General features: G+C 42.6%; 1 protein-coding gene across 2 annotated transcripts in view; it reads right to left on the bottom strand.

Annotated features, from left to right (window-relative positions):
* Nucleotides 1–83: 83 nt before the first annotated feature.
* Nucleotides 84–16,503, bottom strand: part of pag1 (phosphoprotein membrane anchor with glycosphingolipid microdomains 1) — a 46,416-nt gene continuing 29,996 nt past the window's right edge. The window contains exons 2-9 of one of the 2 annotated variants that reach the window (XM_070846409.1): nucleotides 15,826–15,861; nucleotides 14,094–14,325; nucleotides 13,020–13,077; nucleotides 9,817–9,913; nucleotides 9,239–9,408; nucleotides 8,527–8,958; nucleotides 3,571–3,630; nucleotides 84–3,272 (exon numbers count right to left, since the gene is read on the bottom strand). In XM_070846409.1, the coding sequence (XP_070702510.1) occupies nucleotides 2,910–3,272; nucleotides 3,571–3,630; nucleotides 8,527–8,958; nucleotides 9,239–9,408; nucleotides 9,817–9,913; nucleotides 13,020–13,077; nucleotides 14,094–14,281 (1,368 nt within the window). In that variant the 5' untranslated portion in view covers nucleotides 14,282–14,325; nucleotides 15,826–15,861 and the 3' untranslated portion in view covers nucleotides 84–2,909. The remainder of the gene's footprint in view (nucleotides 3,273–3,570; nucleotides 3,631–8,526; nucleotides 8,959–9,238; nucleotides 9,409–9,816; nucleotides 9,914–13,019; nucleotides 13,078–14,093; nucleotides 14,326–15,825; nucleotides 15,862–16,503) is intronic. The other variant, XM_070846410.1, reaches the window with a different exon arrangement.

Genomic DNA, 16,503 nt, shown 5'->3' with positions numbered 1-16,503 from the left:
TAATGTTTTTGGAAAATCATATGCAGCTTACAATCTTTCTACATGACAGCACCCCGAGTGAATAAAAAGACACGCTGACACCATTTATTATATATGTGTTTTAATAGAACAATTCATGTCATGAAATATTTACATACAGAGAATGGAAACGGGGCAAAGTGGAGTGACAGATGTGGCCATAACTTCCAAAACAGGCTCTGCCCTGTGATCAAAGGTTGGTGCCACCATAACGTTGTCTGCTCGGGGAATAAATGGGCTCATTATGGGAGCACTGGAGCTGATGGAGTGCAGTGAGGGAGCATCTCCAAACCTCTACCACACCCCCCATTCCCTGAAGGGGCATTGTGTGTATGTGTGCTTATATGACCAAGATAGACAGCTACGGAAAGTAAGTGATTTTAGGTAAGTATCTTTTAACTCTGTGTGTGTGTGTGTGTGTGTGTTGTCCTGATTTGATTTGGCACTAAAACACCTCCCTTTCCTTTGACAGATCATTTCCTTAGAGGTCATTTATAGCATTCTGCGAACACCATTATATCTAAATGATGGCAACACCCCGACACACAGCCACATCACTTGGTAGGAATAATTTACTCGTATTTTGGGAGCATAAATAACAACGATAATTACCTCTTTGCAGAAATCAACGTAACTCTTTTGAGGGCCTCATTTTCCCATTTTTGTTCATAAAATACTGGGAGTGGATTGCTTTTAAAATCGTCTCTCACAGTAGCATTTCTGGGAGATGTAACAGCATTTCAAATGTGCGATATAATTTATGAATCTCATACCAGTCAGTGTGGGCTTGCTGTGTTTGTCTGAACCACCAACAAGCCCCTGCATGTCTAATGAAACATGAACTAAGGCTGGAGATACTGTAAGGCTGTAATATTTTGATGTGGGTGGAAATGGATGACACCAGTTTTTCTGCGAAAACCAGAGATACTGTAGCAGCGAAACAGATATGTACAGCAAAAAAAAAATTGCGCTGTTAATTTGAAAATAAACACCAAACAACAGTATTGAGACATGAATTTTTTTTTTTTTAAATAAAAGTACCACACTTACTGTTTCTTAAAATGCATGTACCAAAACATTGTACCATATTTCTGACATTTGATTGGTTACTACTTCTCAGAACTCAAAATCTATTTGACAACTTTGAGTAACAATAAGATTAAAAAGAATTTTGACAATAGGGTTTCAGTTTTCCTTAAAACAAAGCGGACATACATCAGTGCTCTTAACAGACTCATTTTCAAATTATACCACTGTGGACATTGTACAAATAAGTAAAAGCTTACATAAAACTTCCAGCGAGTAACAGTTGGTTAAAATAGTCCTCTAACTATATACAAGCCTCTGTTGGCATGTTGTCAGTACAAGCTACAAACAGACAGATATGGTTTTCTCAGAGCGTTTATAGTTAATGTTAAAAAGCATTACATATTCAAATTGTACAGAGACGTAACTGGATTGTGATGATGCTTTTGATAAGCTGTATATAAATGCAGTACCTTTATATCAAACCTTGTGCTTTAAAATCATCCAGGATGCCAACTGAAAGCTGTATACTGTACCAAGAGTAGGCTAAAAAACACATGGAAACCAAAAAAAATACAGTTGATTTGCATTAATAATACACGTGAATTTGTTTTGATCGCTGTGCAAAATGACAAAAAAACAAAATATGGTCTCATCATATGAATGTTTTTCTAAAACAATGAATATAAAAGTCAGGAGAAAGCGTACCTTTACTGCTGTCATTATCTCACAACTCACTTTGATTTAGTATCTTAATACAAATGCTAAAAACTTCTATAAAATCCTATTTACTTTTCTCTCACAGACATACTCTTTAACATTTCACGGTTACACAACAATATGCATCTTCAAATAAATATGAATTTCACAAAAAATAAAACGGACTGTAAAATGTGTAAAACTGCTTTTAAAACATATGGTGAAACTGCAAACTCCTGTGAAACCGCACTTCTTGTTTCTCTCATGTTTCTATTTTGGTTCTGCAAATGAGTAGTTTCATATCTCCTGCCATGTAACATGTTGAACCCCTACGTTTGAAACAGAAGGACATGTACTGTGTGGAGCCGTTGGTCAAAGTCATCATTGTTTCTACTTAACCAAGATAAGACTGGCTTCTGCTTTCCATGCCTAGGACCCATTCACAGGAATTTCAAGCAGACAATGCACAGTGGAGTTACTGCAAACCTGAAAAAGAAGATCCTAGAGACACGCCACCTGACACTTCAATAAAACATAACAGAATCACCTGGATGAAGCTAGAAAGTCACTAGCAACTGCAGTAAGGGCATACAAATGCTGTTGTTACCTTCCTATGTACAGTAAGTGCATGAATTTCATGAATATATGGCACTGAATTCTTGTTTTCTTTTCCTATCACAGGCACTGATAGTGTCCTCAAAGAAGCCTTAAATGCTGTAAGTGTGCTGTGATTGGACATTTATTTGATAGTTTATTTATTTGATCTTTTTCACAATCAAGTGTTGTTAAATGTGTCCATGATATGCACATATGTCAAAAAGACAAAAGTGGAATTTAATGATGATCCTAAGTGCACTCTTTCACATTATTAATGCCCAATGATTGAGACAGTACTACGGTTCATTTTCTAGTAGGCCTACCAGTACCAATGACATTCACCCTGGTTGACAAATTAAAAGTTCAGATATGATGGACCGTACCCAAGCTGTGAAGAGGACACTCATGCGTTGATGATGGATGCTGCGGTGAGCCATTTTCTGCTGTTTTCCCCAAGTCATGCACCAATGGCATGCTTGATTGCAGGTTCAAAGCACTACAGTGACGTCTGTGAGATGAGAGGGAGCTTCTCCCAAACCGCCACAGATGAAGATGACGTGGGGAAAAACTCAGAGGCGGGACGTTTCCCGGTCCAGGCCCAGCTCTCCGACGCTCTCGTAGTCAGGCTCTGCCTTGGCGGCGTCTGACCCCTCCGCTCCCAGCCCGGCCCTGAGCTCATCATCCGAGCTGCCAGTCTTTGGGATGCGGATGGTTTCGTAGCCGGGATCTGTGCCGTCCAAGATGGGGTCTTCCCGCGGCTGGGGCTCGTCCGGCTGGCTGTAGATATCTCGGACAGTGGCGTAGAGGTCACTGGAGGAGGAGGCCGTGACGAGGCCTTTGATCTCAGCAATGCTGCTGTAGTCGTGCTCTTTGTCTTCCTCGTTCACAGCGTCGTCACAGTTTGTTTTGTTGACTGTAGAGTACACTGCTGACTGAGGGACAGAGAAGAAACACGTTGTTCATGTGAATTTCCCTCGTAGTCATAAACACAATTACATTTATTGAGACAACAGCAATGTGACCAAAAAAGGAAACAGTCACTGATGCCTTTGTGCCAATAGGTTCCTGCAAGGTTTTCCCCTCATAGTGTATTGTCTGACTGTTTCACCATTTCTTCTCTCTTTTTTGTCTTTCTGCTGCTTGGGGCATTGGCATTCACAGAGTAAAGTGCTGCTGTCTCGGGACTGGAAACGGCAGTCTGGGGAATAAGGGAGTTTAACACACACTTACCTCATTGTCTGACAGAATGTGGTTGTCGAACTCCGGTGCAGGAGACAGAGGGGAGTGTAACTGGAGGAGAAAAGAACAAAAAGATAGTTTTAGATATGGCAGCCAGTGTATGAAAAGAAAAGACTGGGCGCCAAGGCAGAGGTTTAAAACATTCCTAAGGCTACAAACTGGATGCTTTCTCCTCCTGAAAATGTCTGGTACATTGAGGGGTGGCAGACATTTCTATTTTCAAGAATTCGGTGGCAGTCAGTGGTCTTTAAACAGTTTCTCTTATAATCACAAGCAGCATGCTGTAATACTGAAACTTAGACCAGTAATAGAGCTGTTTCAAACAACTGTGAAAGACTGCAATTAAGATACGGTTGCAGTTCTTATTGATCTGCATTACTAAAACATGCTGGTAAACTATTGACAAGTTCTCAAAAACATTAACACCAGTGGAAAATCTCTTTGAATGTCTTCAGAGAGCCCTTGGTAACAGATCAATATAGTGAACTTTCAAACTATTCCCAGCAGTGGGAGAGAAACAAGCTCCACGTTTGCCGTTTCTGCTTTGAAAGCTACGAAGCTAATGTTTCATATAAGCACCCATTCATTAAGAAAATTATTGAGTGGAAGTCAATGGGCAGTGACAGAGAGTGTGATGTTTTTGTGCACTGCCTCTCTGCTTCGCCTTATGATCGATGAGGGAGCCATTAATCAACAAAGCACATCTGACAGCAGCAACAAAACACCTCAGGCGTCTTAACAAGAACTTCAATATCGCTGCTAGCGTTGACTAAATAGTTCATATCACGTGGAAGTTTTACACACTTCTCTGGGAGGAAAACATTGCTTTTTCTATAATATTTCAAGGAATACATTTGGATTTACTAAGTCCTTGGTTGGAGGCTTTTTCACTTGAGGCGCAGCGCTTGGTGCTTGTCGAGAACTCACCACCAAATAAGCTAAACTCTTATGCACTGTGAATGAAAAACTGTGCACAGAGATCATCCATCACATCCCGTCCACACCAGCTATGCGTCAAAGTATCTTCATGCACGTACACGGTTCTCTGGCACTTTTTCAAAGAGTGTAAATCAATATGATTACTTTATGGATAACGCCTGTTTGGATACATGATTACTTTTATAGATCCAACACACACTGTGTAAAGCAGCAGATGCCTTTTTCATTTCACTTTAATTAGCTGACCAATTAGGCAGAGTGCCCCTCAGGAGTCTTTGTATGAAACATGGACAAAGGTGACTTGACCCAGTCACTGCAACTCTGAGTGCGTCTCACAATATTTGCTCATCTAATTTGCAGCCTCCTTATTCTTGGCTAAAATATCAATGCGAATTAAAGTGGAAAGTTCATTTAGTTAGTCACAGTCAGCAATAAACAGTATTTAAGCAGGGTTTGATACATATGGGCAATAAATCTGAAGACTTTCTTCATATATCAAACTAATATAAAGGCCTATAACAGTACGTGTTTTTATGTCAATACACATCGAGACACTGCACCCGAGAGAATAATATTTTGATGTGTTACAATAAGACGAGCGTGTTTGTAATGCGAGGTAGGATTATGGAAATGTTTTTATGTGCACGCGGGGGATACAATGACACACAGGACATGCACGTGTGACAGTAAGCTGATTACAGCAGCCTCAGAAGATGGCCGACTCAGGTGTCAATGTGTCAGTCATGCTGACGTGCATGTTGACACAGACACATATAAATCAGTGTGAATACATCAGCTCAGATTATCTGCATTCCCTGTCTTGCACATGCTCATTCAAGTATATAAACCAACTCTAAACAAACCATCTCAACATCAAGTCAAAGTATAGCCTGTAACACACACTTACCAGTACACACCCGCATATTACACACTCAAATCCTCCGTCTAACAATAGTGATTCTTTCTAGCAGCTCAACGGTGCTGACACGCAGTTTACCTGGACTGTGTCCCCTGCGTACATCCCAGCAGCCCACTGGCTAGGTCAAATTCATTTCCTGGACCTCATATGACAAGCCCACAGGCGACACACAAGCAAATGACTGTAAACAAATGTTACTGCCGTTTATGACGGTTCAATAACTGTACAACTGCACAGGATCGGAGAAGCGGTGAATGAAAGGTCATAAAAGACTGTGGGAGTGTGTGTTTCTGTGCGTGTCTGCAGTGAATGTTTAACTACATACCAGGAGTATGTATGGAAAAATGTGCATAAAAGAAAGCCTGCCTCTGTCTGTATGAGCAGCATCTACCGAGCTGCTACCTGAGGGGATTCCTCACCGACATTTACATACAGGCACCCCAGGGTTTGCACAGACGAGTGTGTAGTCTATGCGTTTGTGCGTGTGTGTGTGAGAGACAGAGACGGAGAGAGAGTTCCTATAGCCCATATCATCCATCATGAAGCCAGACTAACTGTCATAGTGATGGTGGCCAGCTGGCGCTCACTGCGCTCAGACACACACACACACACGTAAAACGTACACACTTGGCTTGACAAGACAAATCACCGACAACTTCTGGTCATACATGTGCATAAACCAGTGGGGGCCAGGAACATTCAGGGTTAACCTTAAATCAGCCCCAGGGAGTCTATGTGTAGCAGAATATATGTAAACACACAAGTCGTAGTATCTGTATGTGCGCAATATAGGGGGAGGGGATGAAATAACTGAATTAATGCTGACTAGGCGTGCTAACAAAGTACATGTGGGTGCGTATGTGTGTGTTTGTCTACAAATTAGTGTGTGTGTGCGTGTGTGTGTTTGGAAATCTATTGTAGCTCAGTAGCCTGAGATTTCATCATACATGTGGGGTCAGTTGAGGCTGGACCTGCCTGCTGTCCAATAGAGCAGCAGTGATTAACTAATTGGCCACAACAACAGGGACAAAGGAATAGAGAGATGTGATGAAAAAAAAGAAGGCAAAGAAGGAGATGGGAGGAGGTGAACAGAGAAAAAGAGTATGTAAAAGGATAATTCTGGTTTATTAGAGCACGGGTCCATCGGGATAAAATAGACAATCAAACAGGTTGTAAACAAGTCCTCAAGCAGATTATCGAAAACACTTTATTTGAAGGTGAAACCGAAAATGAGAGTGACACCAGAGATGAACCTGGGAGCCAGTTTGTAGATTGTGATGAATACTTACAACAAACTGTTGTGGAGTAATGATTCCACCATCCACCTCAGCAACCAGCTGAGTGAAAAAATCTAAATATTACTGAAGGGAATTATGGCCAAAGAGCCTACAGCTGTGCTAGCAGCTCTGTGAGGCTACGTTTAGACACAGTGGAGCGTTGAGTTAAATGTCAGCATACTGACATGCTCACAATGCTGATGTTAAAGCAGGTGAAATGTTTTAGTTCAGTGTGTCAGCATGCTTATGTTACAGTTAATGTTCGCAATTAGCCCCACACGCAAAGGGTGAGGGTTGGGGAGGGCCGTGGATTTACAGGTATTTGATCATGAACCAAAATAATGATATTCGAATTTCGACATGATGATGGTACTATGAGGAAGGTGAAGGGGGCACTAAAGTCATTACAGTTCATCCTGAGGAGGACATGAATGTATGCGTGTGCCAACATTCATGAAAATCCATCCAATAGTTATAGAGTTTCACTCAAAAACACAAATTTCAACGTCATGGTGGTGCTACAGGAAAAATCAAGGGATCAACAAAGTCAACAGGCCACCATGAATATAAACCATAATTATCCTTTAAAATAGAAGGTAAAGAAGAGGAAAGTTAATGTGAACAGAACTTAGGAGAGGACAGAGGAGAACAGAACAGTTGCCACTTCATGTAGCTTTGTGGCAGATTGAGATATCACTGTTTGTGTTTGTGTGCTTGTCTGATGCAATGATTTCTGAGCTCTGAGAGTGTGCGAGTGTGTGTGTTTGGTGGTGTGTTTGTGCATGCGTGTGCCTGTGATGGATCTCCGCATGTGGAAGGCAGCACACTGAGAGCAGCAGCAGCAGCAGCAGCAGCAGCAGCAGCTCAGCTCTGTTCGGTGCATGACACTGAACCGCTTTTCTTCTCTTCTTTTCACCTCTACACTCCTTCCCTCTCTATCTCTCACCCCCTCTCCTCTCTCCAATACTGTTTCTTCTTTATCACCATTCCTATCTGCTCTCTCCCATCCTCTCTACTACAGATGGCTTCATTTGTATGCCGCTGGCTTCTTTTTTTTTTTTACTATTTCACTGTCTCTCACTCTCGACTTTCTTTCTCTCTCACCCTTGATACTCCTGGTCCTTTCAGCTCTTTTTAAGTCAATCTCCCATCATCTCTCTGTCACTTTCTCCATTTTATCTATTAGTTCTCTCCTCCTCTTCCCACTCCAGCTCCCATTTCTTTTCTTCTCCCTACAGCCTTGCCTCTCTCTCTCTCTCTCTCTTAAATGTATTCCCTCAGTCTGTCACTCTCCCTAAAGCAGCACTGATCAGGCAGCTTAGCAGACGATAATTGTGGCGGCGACACATCTCTGCTTGTCTTTGTTCTCTATGATCTCTTTCTCAGGCCAGCCAGTTGGACTCTTCTACATAATAGTGCTGTGTAGAGGAAACACCTCAAGTTTATATGGGGATAAATTGTGTTATTAGAGTAAAGATAACTTGGGAGATTTGTGAATGGGAGAACGGATATCTAGCGTCACCCTGGACTTCAAAAATTACTTGGCAATTTTAATATCAAGTCCTTAACATTTTGTGCAGGTTTATTTTGTTTTTTATGCATTAATTGCTTTGTGCAGGATGACCACCACTTTGCCCTGCTAAGTGTTTTCTAAGTAATGAAAAAGGTTTCCTCACACTTATATCTATGCAGGGATTATGGATTAGTGGCTCTAAAATCTGAAAAAAAAAAAAGATTTTCTGCATTGCTCTTTTAAATGAGGTTTAAATCTACAGGTGTGAGACCACATAAACACATGCACACAATTCTCACCTCTCCATTGTGCAGCCCTGCCCCCATCAGCCCATTCATCACCACTGGTTGGTTGTCGTTTTCATCCAGAACCTTCTCTGGTACCGGCGGAGGTAAGTCCTCCTCTGGTTCCTCCACAGGCTTGTGGGGGGGAACGCTGGCATTATCGGAGCGCCTTTTGGCCTCCATGTCGGCGCTGTGGCGGCTCTTCTTATTCAGGTCGATGGAAGCGTACTCCACCCCTGCGCACAGGGGACCCCGCTCAGGTGTGCAGGGGCTGAGGTGGCCGTTGAGAAGGGCAGGGGGGTGATGGGGAGGGTCATCGGGGCTCAGCTGGATGGTACCGTTGGGGAGGCCGAGCTGTGTCGGGTGATCTTTGAGCTCCTTGACCGTTTCGTACAAAGAGTCTTCAACACTGACATCGCGTGATGCCACCGCCATCTCCTTCACCACCTGGATATCAGATACATACGTTGGATTATTCAATATACTTATAAATGAGCAAGATACATTTAATGCTTCTGTTTTCTAAGCAATCCATCAACCTCTTGATTAAAAATTCTAATTCTTTTTCTATATTTTTATGACCCTGAGCTCAATTAATCAAATAATCAATCACCAGCCCAACAAACTGCCAACCAATCAAAGCTTAAATCTCCTGTAACAGTCTCGTTCAAGCTCAGTGCATGCAAGAACATGATTCGGCTGTTGTGAGGTGACTTTAAACAGTGACCTCATAGGTGCTGTCCCCTGAGGCTGGGGGTCCGTCTCCAATAAGGGCATTGTTGGGAGGAATGCTGGGAAGCTCGCGGTCCTGAGGACACTTGGAGGACCTGAGCTCTGATTGGCTGGAGAGCAACTCCTCTGACGGCTGTGGACTGGTGTCCTGTGTGTCCGAGAGGACTGGTGGAGCAGAGAAAAAGGCAGAGAGGCAGGGTGAGTAAAAAGCTCCTCAAGTGATGACTATCATTGTGTTTATAAGGGAAAGATGTGTGTTTAATAGTTACTTCAAAGTATAATTGCAGTGAGTCACATTTTCCTTATTCGCTGGATCTATTACTATTTACAGATATCTCACACTGATATTTAGCACACACTCAGGTAAAATGACTAAGATCGTTTCATAGATATGACCATAAAAAAAACACAACAGCTGAGGGTCAAAATGAACACAGCTGAAAGACAACAAAGATGTTGCATAACTCCAGCTGCTAAGCAAATGTTGCGCTTTGTCAGCAGGGACTCTCAAATCACGATCATAGAGTTAAAATAGTTACTACATGGACAACAAAACTAACTGTCTTGGCTTACTTGTACCGCTGGTTAGAGGACCATTATGAGAGCTGCTGACGGCCATGTCTGTCACTGGACTGTCTGCTGATTGGCTGATGGTCTCTTTCTCTGACACCTGCACAACAAAGGATGAGATGTTTGTCACTGATGTGCTCTGTAGTACCTGAAAAAAATAGTTATTTCCAAAAGGGAACAGAATTCAATCTGCACTTGTCAGCATGCACAGGGTAGATGGCTTTCACACCTCGGTGTGATCCAAAAGCCACTATCAGCAGATTGTGATGAGTTTGGAAAATTCTTTTTCAGGATCTTCACAATTTTGGGGAACTCTCGTGTTTTGTAGCACAGATTACAATTTTCACACTTTCCTGTTCTTTATCTCTGCTTTTCAGAGCTTTTCTAATCACATTAATGATTACTTTGAGCTCATTATCGGTATGTTATGCATGCTTAATTAAATGTAGCTTATTTTTACCCAACAACAAAAGACGTCTAGAAATAGCTAACAATTTTTTGCAAGTGCAAAAAAAACAACGCCGTTAGCCGATTTCTGCCTAACGAAGATACAATGCTGTTACTCTGATCTCAGTTGATTGTAATTGGGTTTATGACAGGCTGAGCGGATGTGACACCCTTCTTTTGATAAAAAAATTGTGTAGAAACATTGCACAGACCCATCTCACTTTCTGTTTTCTGGTTCATTAATGAGAGACACTGACACCAAGTGAAGGATTATAGCACAATACGATGCCCACAGGGCAAATCGTTTCCCTAATTTATCTTCCCTCCATACACAGTAAGGACGGAGCTACAGGATAACAATCCTGCAGCTGGCAGGGATTCAGTCTTGCTCGAGGACACTTCAGCAGAGCAGATTGATTCAGACTCTGAGTCTTTACACTGTGTCCTTCATTTGAAGGCTGTTTCCATATTTGCAACACTCAAGACTGAAGACTCTGAGCAGATATTACACTAATTAACACTGCATGTGCTGGGCATAAATCATGCCTCAATGGCCGCATTGAGGCATGATTTATCGACATGCACTTTAAATGTAAACGGTCCTGTTTCTGTATGCAAAGATATCCCTGCACACACTACTGAGGGCTTAGAAAACGCTGGGAAAGCATATCAACTGGTGCAAGGCAAGATCCTCTTTGTTTAGGCGTGTTGTTTTCTTTCTGTGTGAGAAGAAGGTTGCGCATTAGAAGCTCCACGGCCCCACCTAGTGGTCAATTACTCTCATAACTATTGGTTTTTATGATGTAATCTTTAACTATTTTATGACCCAAACATCTCTTGTGTTACTGTTCTCTTGTTTTATTCCCTTGACCTGATTTCATCTCTTAGTCTCATCATCATTCAAGCTCCATCTTTTCTCATCTTATTCCACATCCACGGCATGATCAAGGTGGTCATGGTAGAGCAACTGATAAACTAAGGTAATTTAAGATATTTGGAGCATTTTGGAGACAGTCCAGGATTTCAAAATCATTTTATAGCTTTACTGAGCCTGTGCTTACGACTCTGTCTTTATAAAGATCCAAAATGGCTTTCCTTTTTGAGGTGTTTTTATCAAGACTGGCTAAAAGAAAACGTAACAATCAGGCAAAATTTTCTAACAACAGTAACATGGGAGGCGAGGGAGAGAGTTCCCTCACCGTGTTTCAGATGCAGCCTCAGAGAAGACTGATCATGGGTGAATGAAGAGAGCCAAACTGCTCATCCTTAAAGACAAAGACCCCCATTTAACCTATCAGGGTGTGACATGGTCCGTCATGTAAATGGGCCCCTACTGCAACTATACGACCACCCTGCAATTGTGGGTTATAGTGAAGATATCCATCAAACACAAAATGGCTGCGAGGAATGTGTATGTGTGTATGTCCGTATCTGTGTATGTGTGTATGTGCGCGTGGGAGCGTACACACACACACACACACACACACACACACACACACACAAAGCCCCGGAGGGAGTGACAGGATAAGAGAGTAAGTGGATATCACTTAGTCTGTGAAAGCCAGACATTTGTCACACTTAAATGTGCCTGGTTACTGACGCATCAGTATTATAGGAGTTAGTAATTACCCATTATGCCTATGACATGATGTTCAAAAGTAGTACAACCCTACAAAGGTCATCTCTATAAATGGTACATTTTTTCACATTGTTGTTCCCTTTGTCCTACTGTTTTGCTGAATTGAACTTCATTCTGTCTTGTCAATGACTTAATAAAAAGAAACGCACACTTATAGTATATAGTATAGTATAGCTATAGTAATATTATGAGAACATCATATGAGAATGTGATGTGCTCTCTCATTAGAAATCACCAACTCCCCATCAGTGGCCGCTAGCACTGGAAATTGGAAACAACTCAAGGCTGTGAAAGATACACAAAACAAAACCTCCCTACGCACAGCTGATTCTGTCTTTAGTGAGATGGAAGTGGGTGAAAAGGCAAATGTCAAAGGGTGTGTGTGTGTGTGTGTGTGTGTGTGTGTGTGTGTGTGTGTGTCATAGGGTATCAGGGCGGAGATGACTGGAAGTGTGCACGTCTATGCATTATTCAGGCATGCAGCCAAAGCGCAACCTCGATCCACAGCCTCATTTACGAGTGATTACAGTGGCTGATTACAGACATGTCACTCACACACGCTGGAACTAATGAGGACTGTATGTGAATGTTTGTGCACGTGTGTGTGTGTGTGTGTGTGCCTTGTGGTAAATTAATGCTTCCATTTGTGACACAATTGGGGATTCTTCTGTTTAAGAGCGAGAATAGATTTGAGTAAATAGTTTTTTCCGGTGTTTAGATTAAATGATTGATCTTTCTTGAGTTTCCCAGAATCCCAAGATGCTATTGGACCCTGACTTAATCTTTCTTTTAAAAAAACATCTATGGTTCTACATGATTGATTGCATATGTGAGAGATTGTGTAAGAGATTAAATCAAAGCCAAGCTCTGCGTGGCTTTAATTTCCCCTAAAGGAGTAGCGCAACATTTCCCAGGCCACATCTCTGCTGGTTGCCTGGAAGTCTCACACTGACAGTGCTCCAAGAAGTGACTGCACCTGGCCAGGAAATAGACCAAACCATAAACCCTAATAAAAACTCCATATGCAGCTACTCAAGAAAGCAAATAAAGTATTTCCCAAAATGTTGAACTATTTCTTTTAATGTCTTCATGCCATGAAACACAATGAAGTCCAACTCACTCCATTCACGAGGTTCTCATGGTCTCCTACTGGATGTCCATTGGCTGCCTTCTTCTGCCTAGAAAGGCAGAGGAATGGAGGGATGAGAAAACAGAGAGAGGGAGATAAAAGGTGAATGATTGTGGAGCACAGAGGACACTCGTATTATTGTCAGCATCTTATGCGCCTCTAAAGGAAAATGAAACTGTTTCTCTTTGGGTTTGGGTGTTCAGAATTCATTGTTTTGGCTCTTGGCTTAAATGAAATCTATCTATCTATCTATCTATCTATCTATCTATCTATCTATCTATCTATCTATCTATCTATCTATCTCCATAAAATTAAATACAATGCTACCATTATTACATGCTAGCTCATCTTGGCAGCACACATACTCATTCATAATTGCTAAATTAAAGCCATAATATCCCTGAGGACATTCTTTAATGTTAGTCAGCAGAAATGTTGAAATCATTGTCGCTGCAGCTATAATTACTGTAGCTAAGAATGCCCTCTCAGGTATTTGTGCTATTTGGCCAAGCCAGCATTTTCCAGCAAGAGTACATTCTGTTTACATAGCTGGCTGCATGACGTGCCGATATGTAAAACAAGGAAACTGTTATTGTAATAGGCAGCATGGTGGTGCGTCGGTTGGCACTGTTGCCTCACAGCATGAAGGCCCGCTGGCCGGCAGGTTAGTGGTTTTGAGCTTTGAACCTTTCTGTGTGGAGTTTGCATGTCTTCCCTGTTTTTTGCGGGTGCTGCGACTTCCTCCCACAGTCCAAAGACATGCAGGTTAGGTAAATTGGTGAAATTGCCTGTAGGTGTGAATGTGAGCAAGAATATTTGTCTGTCTCTGTGTGTCGGCAGTGTGACTGACTGGCGACCAGTGTCAGCTGGGATTGGCTCCAGCCCCCCGTGAACCTTAAGGATAAGCGGTTTAGAAAATGGATGTATAGATGTTATTTTAATGCACTTCACCCTTCTTTGACATCATATAAGTATGTATAAGAGTGTTTCCTTGAACAACAAGAGTAACAAAAACTATAGAGGCCAGTGCTGTTCGTGCGTGTGTGTGTGAAAGATGGTGCTCACCCCTGGCAGCTAGCACACAGCAGCAGCAGCACAGAGACCAGCAGCAGGGCGGCGAGGGTGCTGAGGGTGACAGCCAGGACCAGCTGCCCACTGCCCAGCCACGACGCCACACCGGTAGCAGCTGCCGCCCCTGACCCGACAACACCCACCTCCGGCCCCCACCACACTCCACTCAGCACCGGAGCCATGACTCATCACAGTGTGGGGGGAGAGGACATCGGACAGGTACCGGCTGGGGAAACACAAGAGAAATAAACACAGCCACATTAAAACATTTTTGTTCGAATTCTTTGCAGACTGAAAAACAACTTTTCTTGTTAGATCGCTTCAGCTTTGGAGGGAGACAGCTTTGGATATTATCTTACATGAGATTATATTTGTATTAGAAGAATCTATGTGTTTTCACTTTTTCAGCACATCCAAACTGATTATTGTTGGTTGAAGATGAGTACAATTTCCAAAAGGGTACAATCCACTTCACTGTGCAAAATGTGTCATATTTGTCAAGCAAACACACTCAGTTTTGGTTGAGCTGCTTGATCACAAGAAACATCAGAGGAAATCATCTCTCAGTTCTATTTTCAAACAGCGATGAGTAACAGCATGAAAATTTCAAACCTGTCCATTACAGACGGTAAAATCTCACAGGCTGAAATCTTACTTTCATGTGGGTCCTGTAATGTTCTGCTGATTAAACCAAGGGTTTAATAATATTGTCAAATCTGTTAAGCAGCAGCTCCACTGCATACTGTGCCCATATGAGGCCAGCAGGTGGCAGCACATAGCAGAGTCAGACTGCAGTGCAGACAGTGAGACTGCTGCAGTGGCCCTCACACCAGATCCTCCACAACTGGTGTCTGGGCTCTGCGCACAGCATAAGCACCCTCATCACGTCTCTGTCTAACAGCCAAAGTTGGGTTTTCACTGAACTGATGGAGCCCCTGATGTTATCGCGGGTGATTTATGGGGCTGCGTGGTTGTTGCGGGTGACTCACAGCAGAGGGAGGCGGCGGCGGCGGCGGCAGGGATGAGCTTGTGTGTTACTTCGAGCCTTTAGAAAAGTCAGAAAAAATAAATGTGGAGTGGAAGGTTCATATTCCACTGTATATGCATGTAAGAATATTTGGCAGTATGACAGAGATGGACAAGATGGATAGAGAAAAGATTATCCAAAAGAGAGGGTGAGACAGCAGGAAGTAAATAAATCAGACAAAATCAGGAATGTTTTCTATCTGGTTATCTGTCTGTCTGCCCTCTTTTGTATGCACTTTGCCTTTCAATCAGCTGGCGAGACAGTTACAGCAGACCTGGCAAGGGTCAGGAGACAGTGACAAAAATATGTCACTCCATCTTGCCTTGCCTCTTCTTCTCTGGTGTGTGCATGAACCAAACTCCTTTCTAGAGCATCTGGATGTGCGCGCGCATGTGTGTGCACAGAATATGTGTATTTCGAGCCGGTGATGAAAAACTCCATTGTGTCTCTCTGCTCTCCTATGCTAATGCGACTGGGGAGGGTGGGAGCTGGGGAAGCGCTCCACATCACCTAGCAGTGGGGAAGTTTTGTGGCGAATCTGAAGGAGCTGCAGAAGCCAATTTCAACTTGTTCTTCAAAAGACACTGAGGAATTCCTGTTTCTGTTGAAACGCCGCTTGTGTTTTCCCGGATGAAATAAACACCGGGGCTCATGTTGCTATCAGTGTGAGTGGCTGGTGAGAGGAAAACACAACCTTACCTTGACACCTTGGATGATTAGTCAGGTTGGCCTTGCCTGGAAGAGAGCAGATAAAAATGAGAAGGGGGGGGGATTACTGCTTGGTGGAAATAAAGCACTGAGCTGAACATTATCCTTGGAGGATGGGGTTGTTGTGTGTGTGGACGCGTGAACGTAGGCTGGGCAAGTGTGTGAGTGGGAGAGCAGTGTTGGAATTGTGAGTATGTTTGTGTTTTTTAATACCCATATCAAATACATATTGGACCGCAGGCTGCCTGCAACCTTCTAGCCACACACACTTTCTGTTCACACACACACACACACACCTTTCAGCCATGTACAGTGTCTTCACTGCTCTCACATACACGCACACATTAAGTCCACTTTATTGACCCGTCTGTCAACGTAACGTAACTGAGAAGGATAATAACCAGGTGACATCATCTCTGAATAGCATCATATAACAAATGATGTTCACTGTATTCTCCACACACTTAATGGACACACACACACGTGTGTACGCTCCCCAAGCTGCAATGTTTCAGTTTCAGTAAACATTTAATCCTGCTGTCAAACTTCTAAATCATTGCTGCTGTACATAAAGGTCAATACACACTCTCAGGTTTTGACCTTGATCTCACTTTTTTTAAAATCAGAATCTACATGTGGTCAAAATGTCACCGGGTCCTCCACCCTTAA

The sequence above is a fragment of the Pempheris klunzingeri genome, chromosome 16, assembly GCF_042242105.1.
Source record: "Pempheris klunzingeri isolate RE-2024b chromosome 16, fPemKlu1.hap1, whole genome shotgun sequence".
Taxonomy (NCBI): domain Eukaryota; kingdom Metazoa; phylum Chordata; class Actinopteri; order Acropomatiformes; family Pempheridae; genus Pempheris; species Pempheris klunzingeri.
The sequence above is the reverse complement of the archived record's forward strand: the minus strand, read 5'-3'. Positions and strand labels throughout refer to the sequence as shown.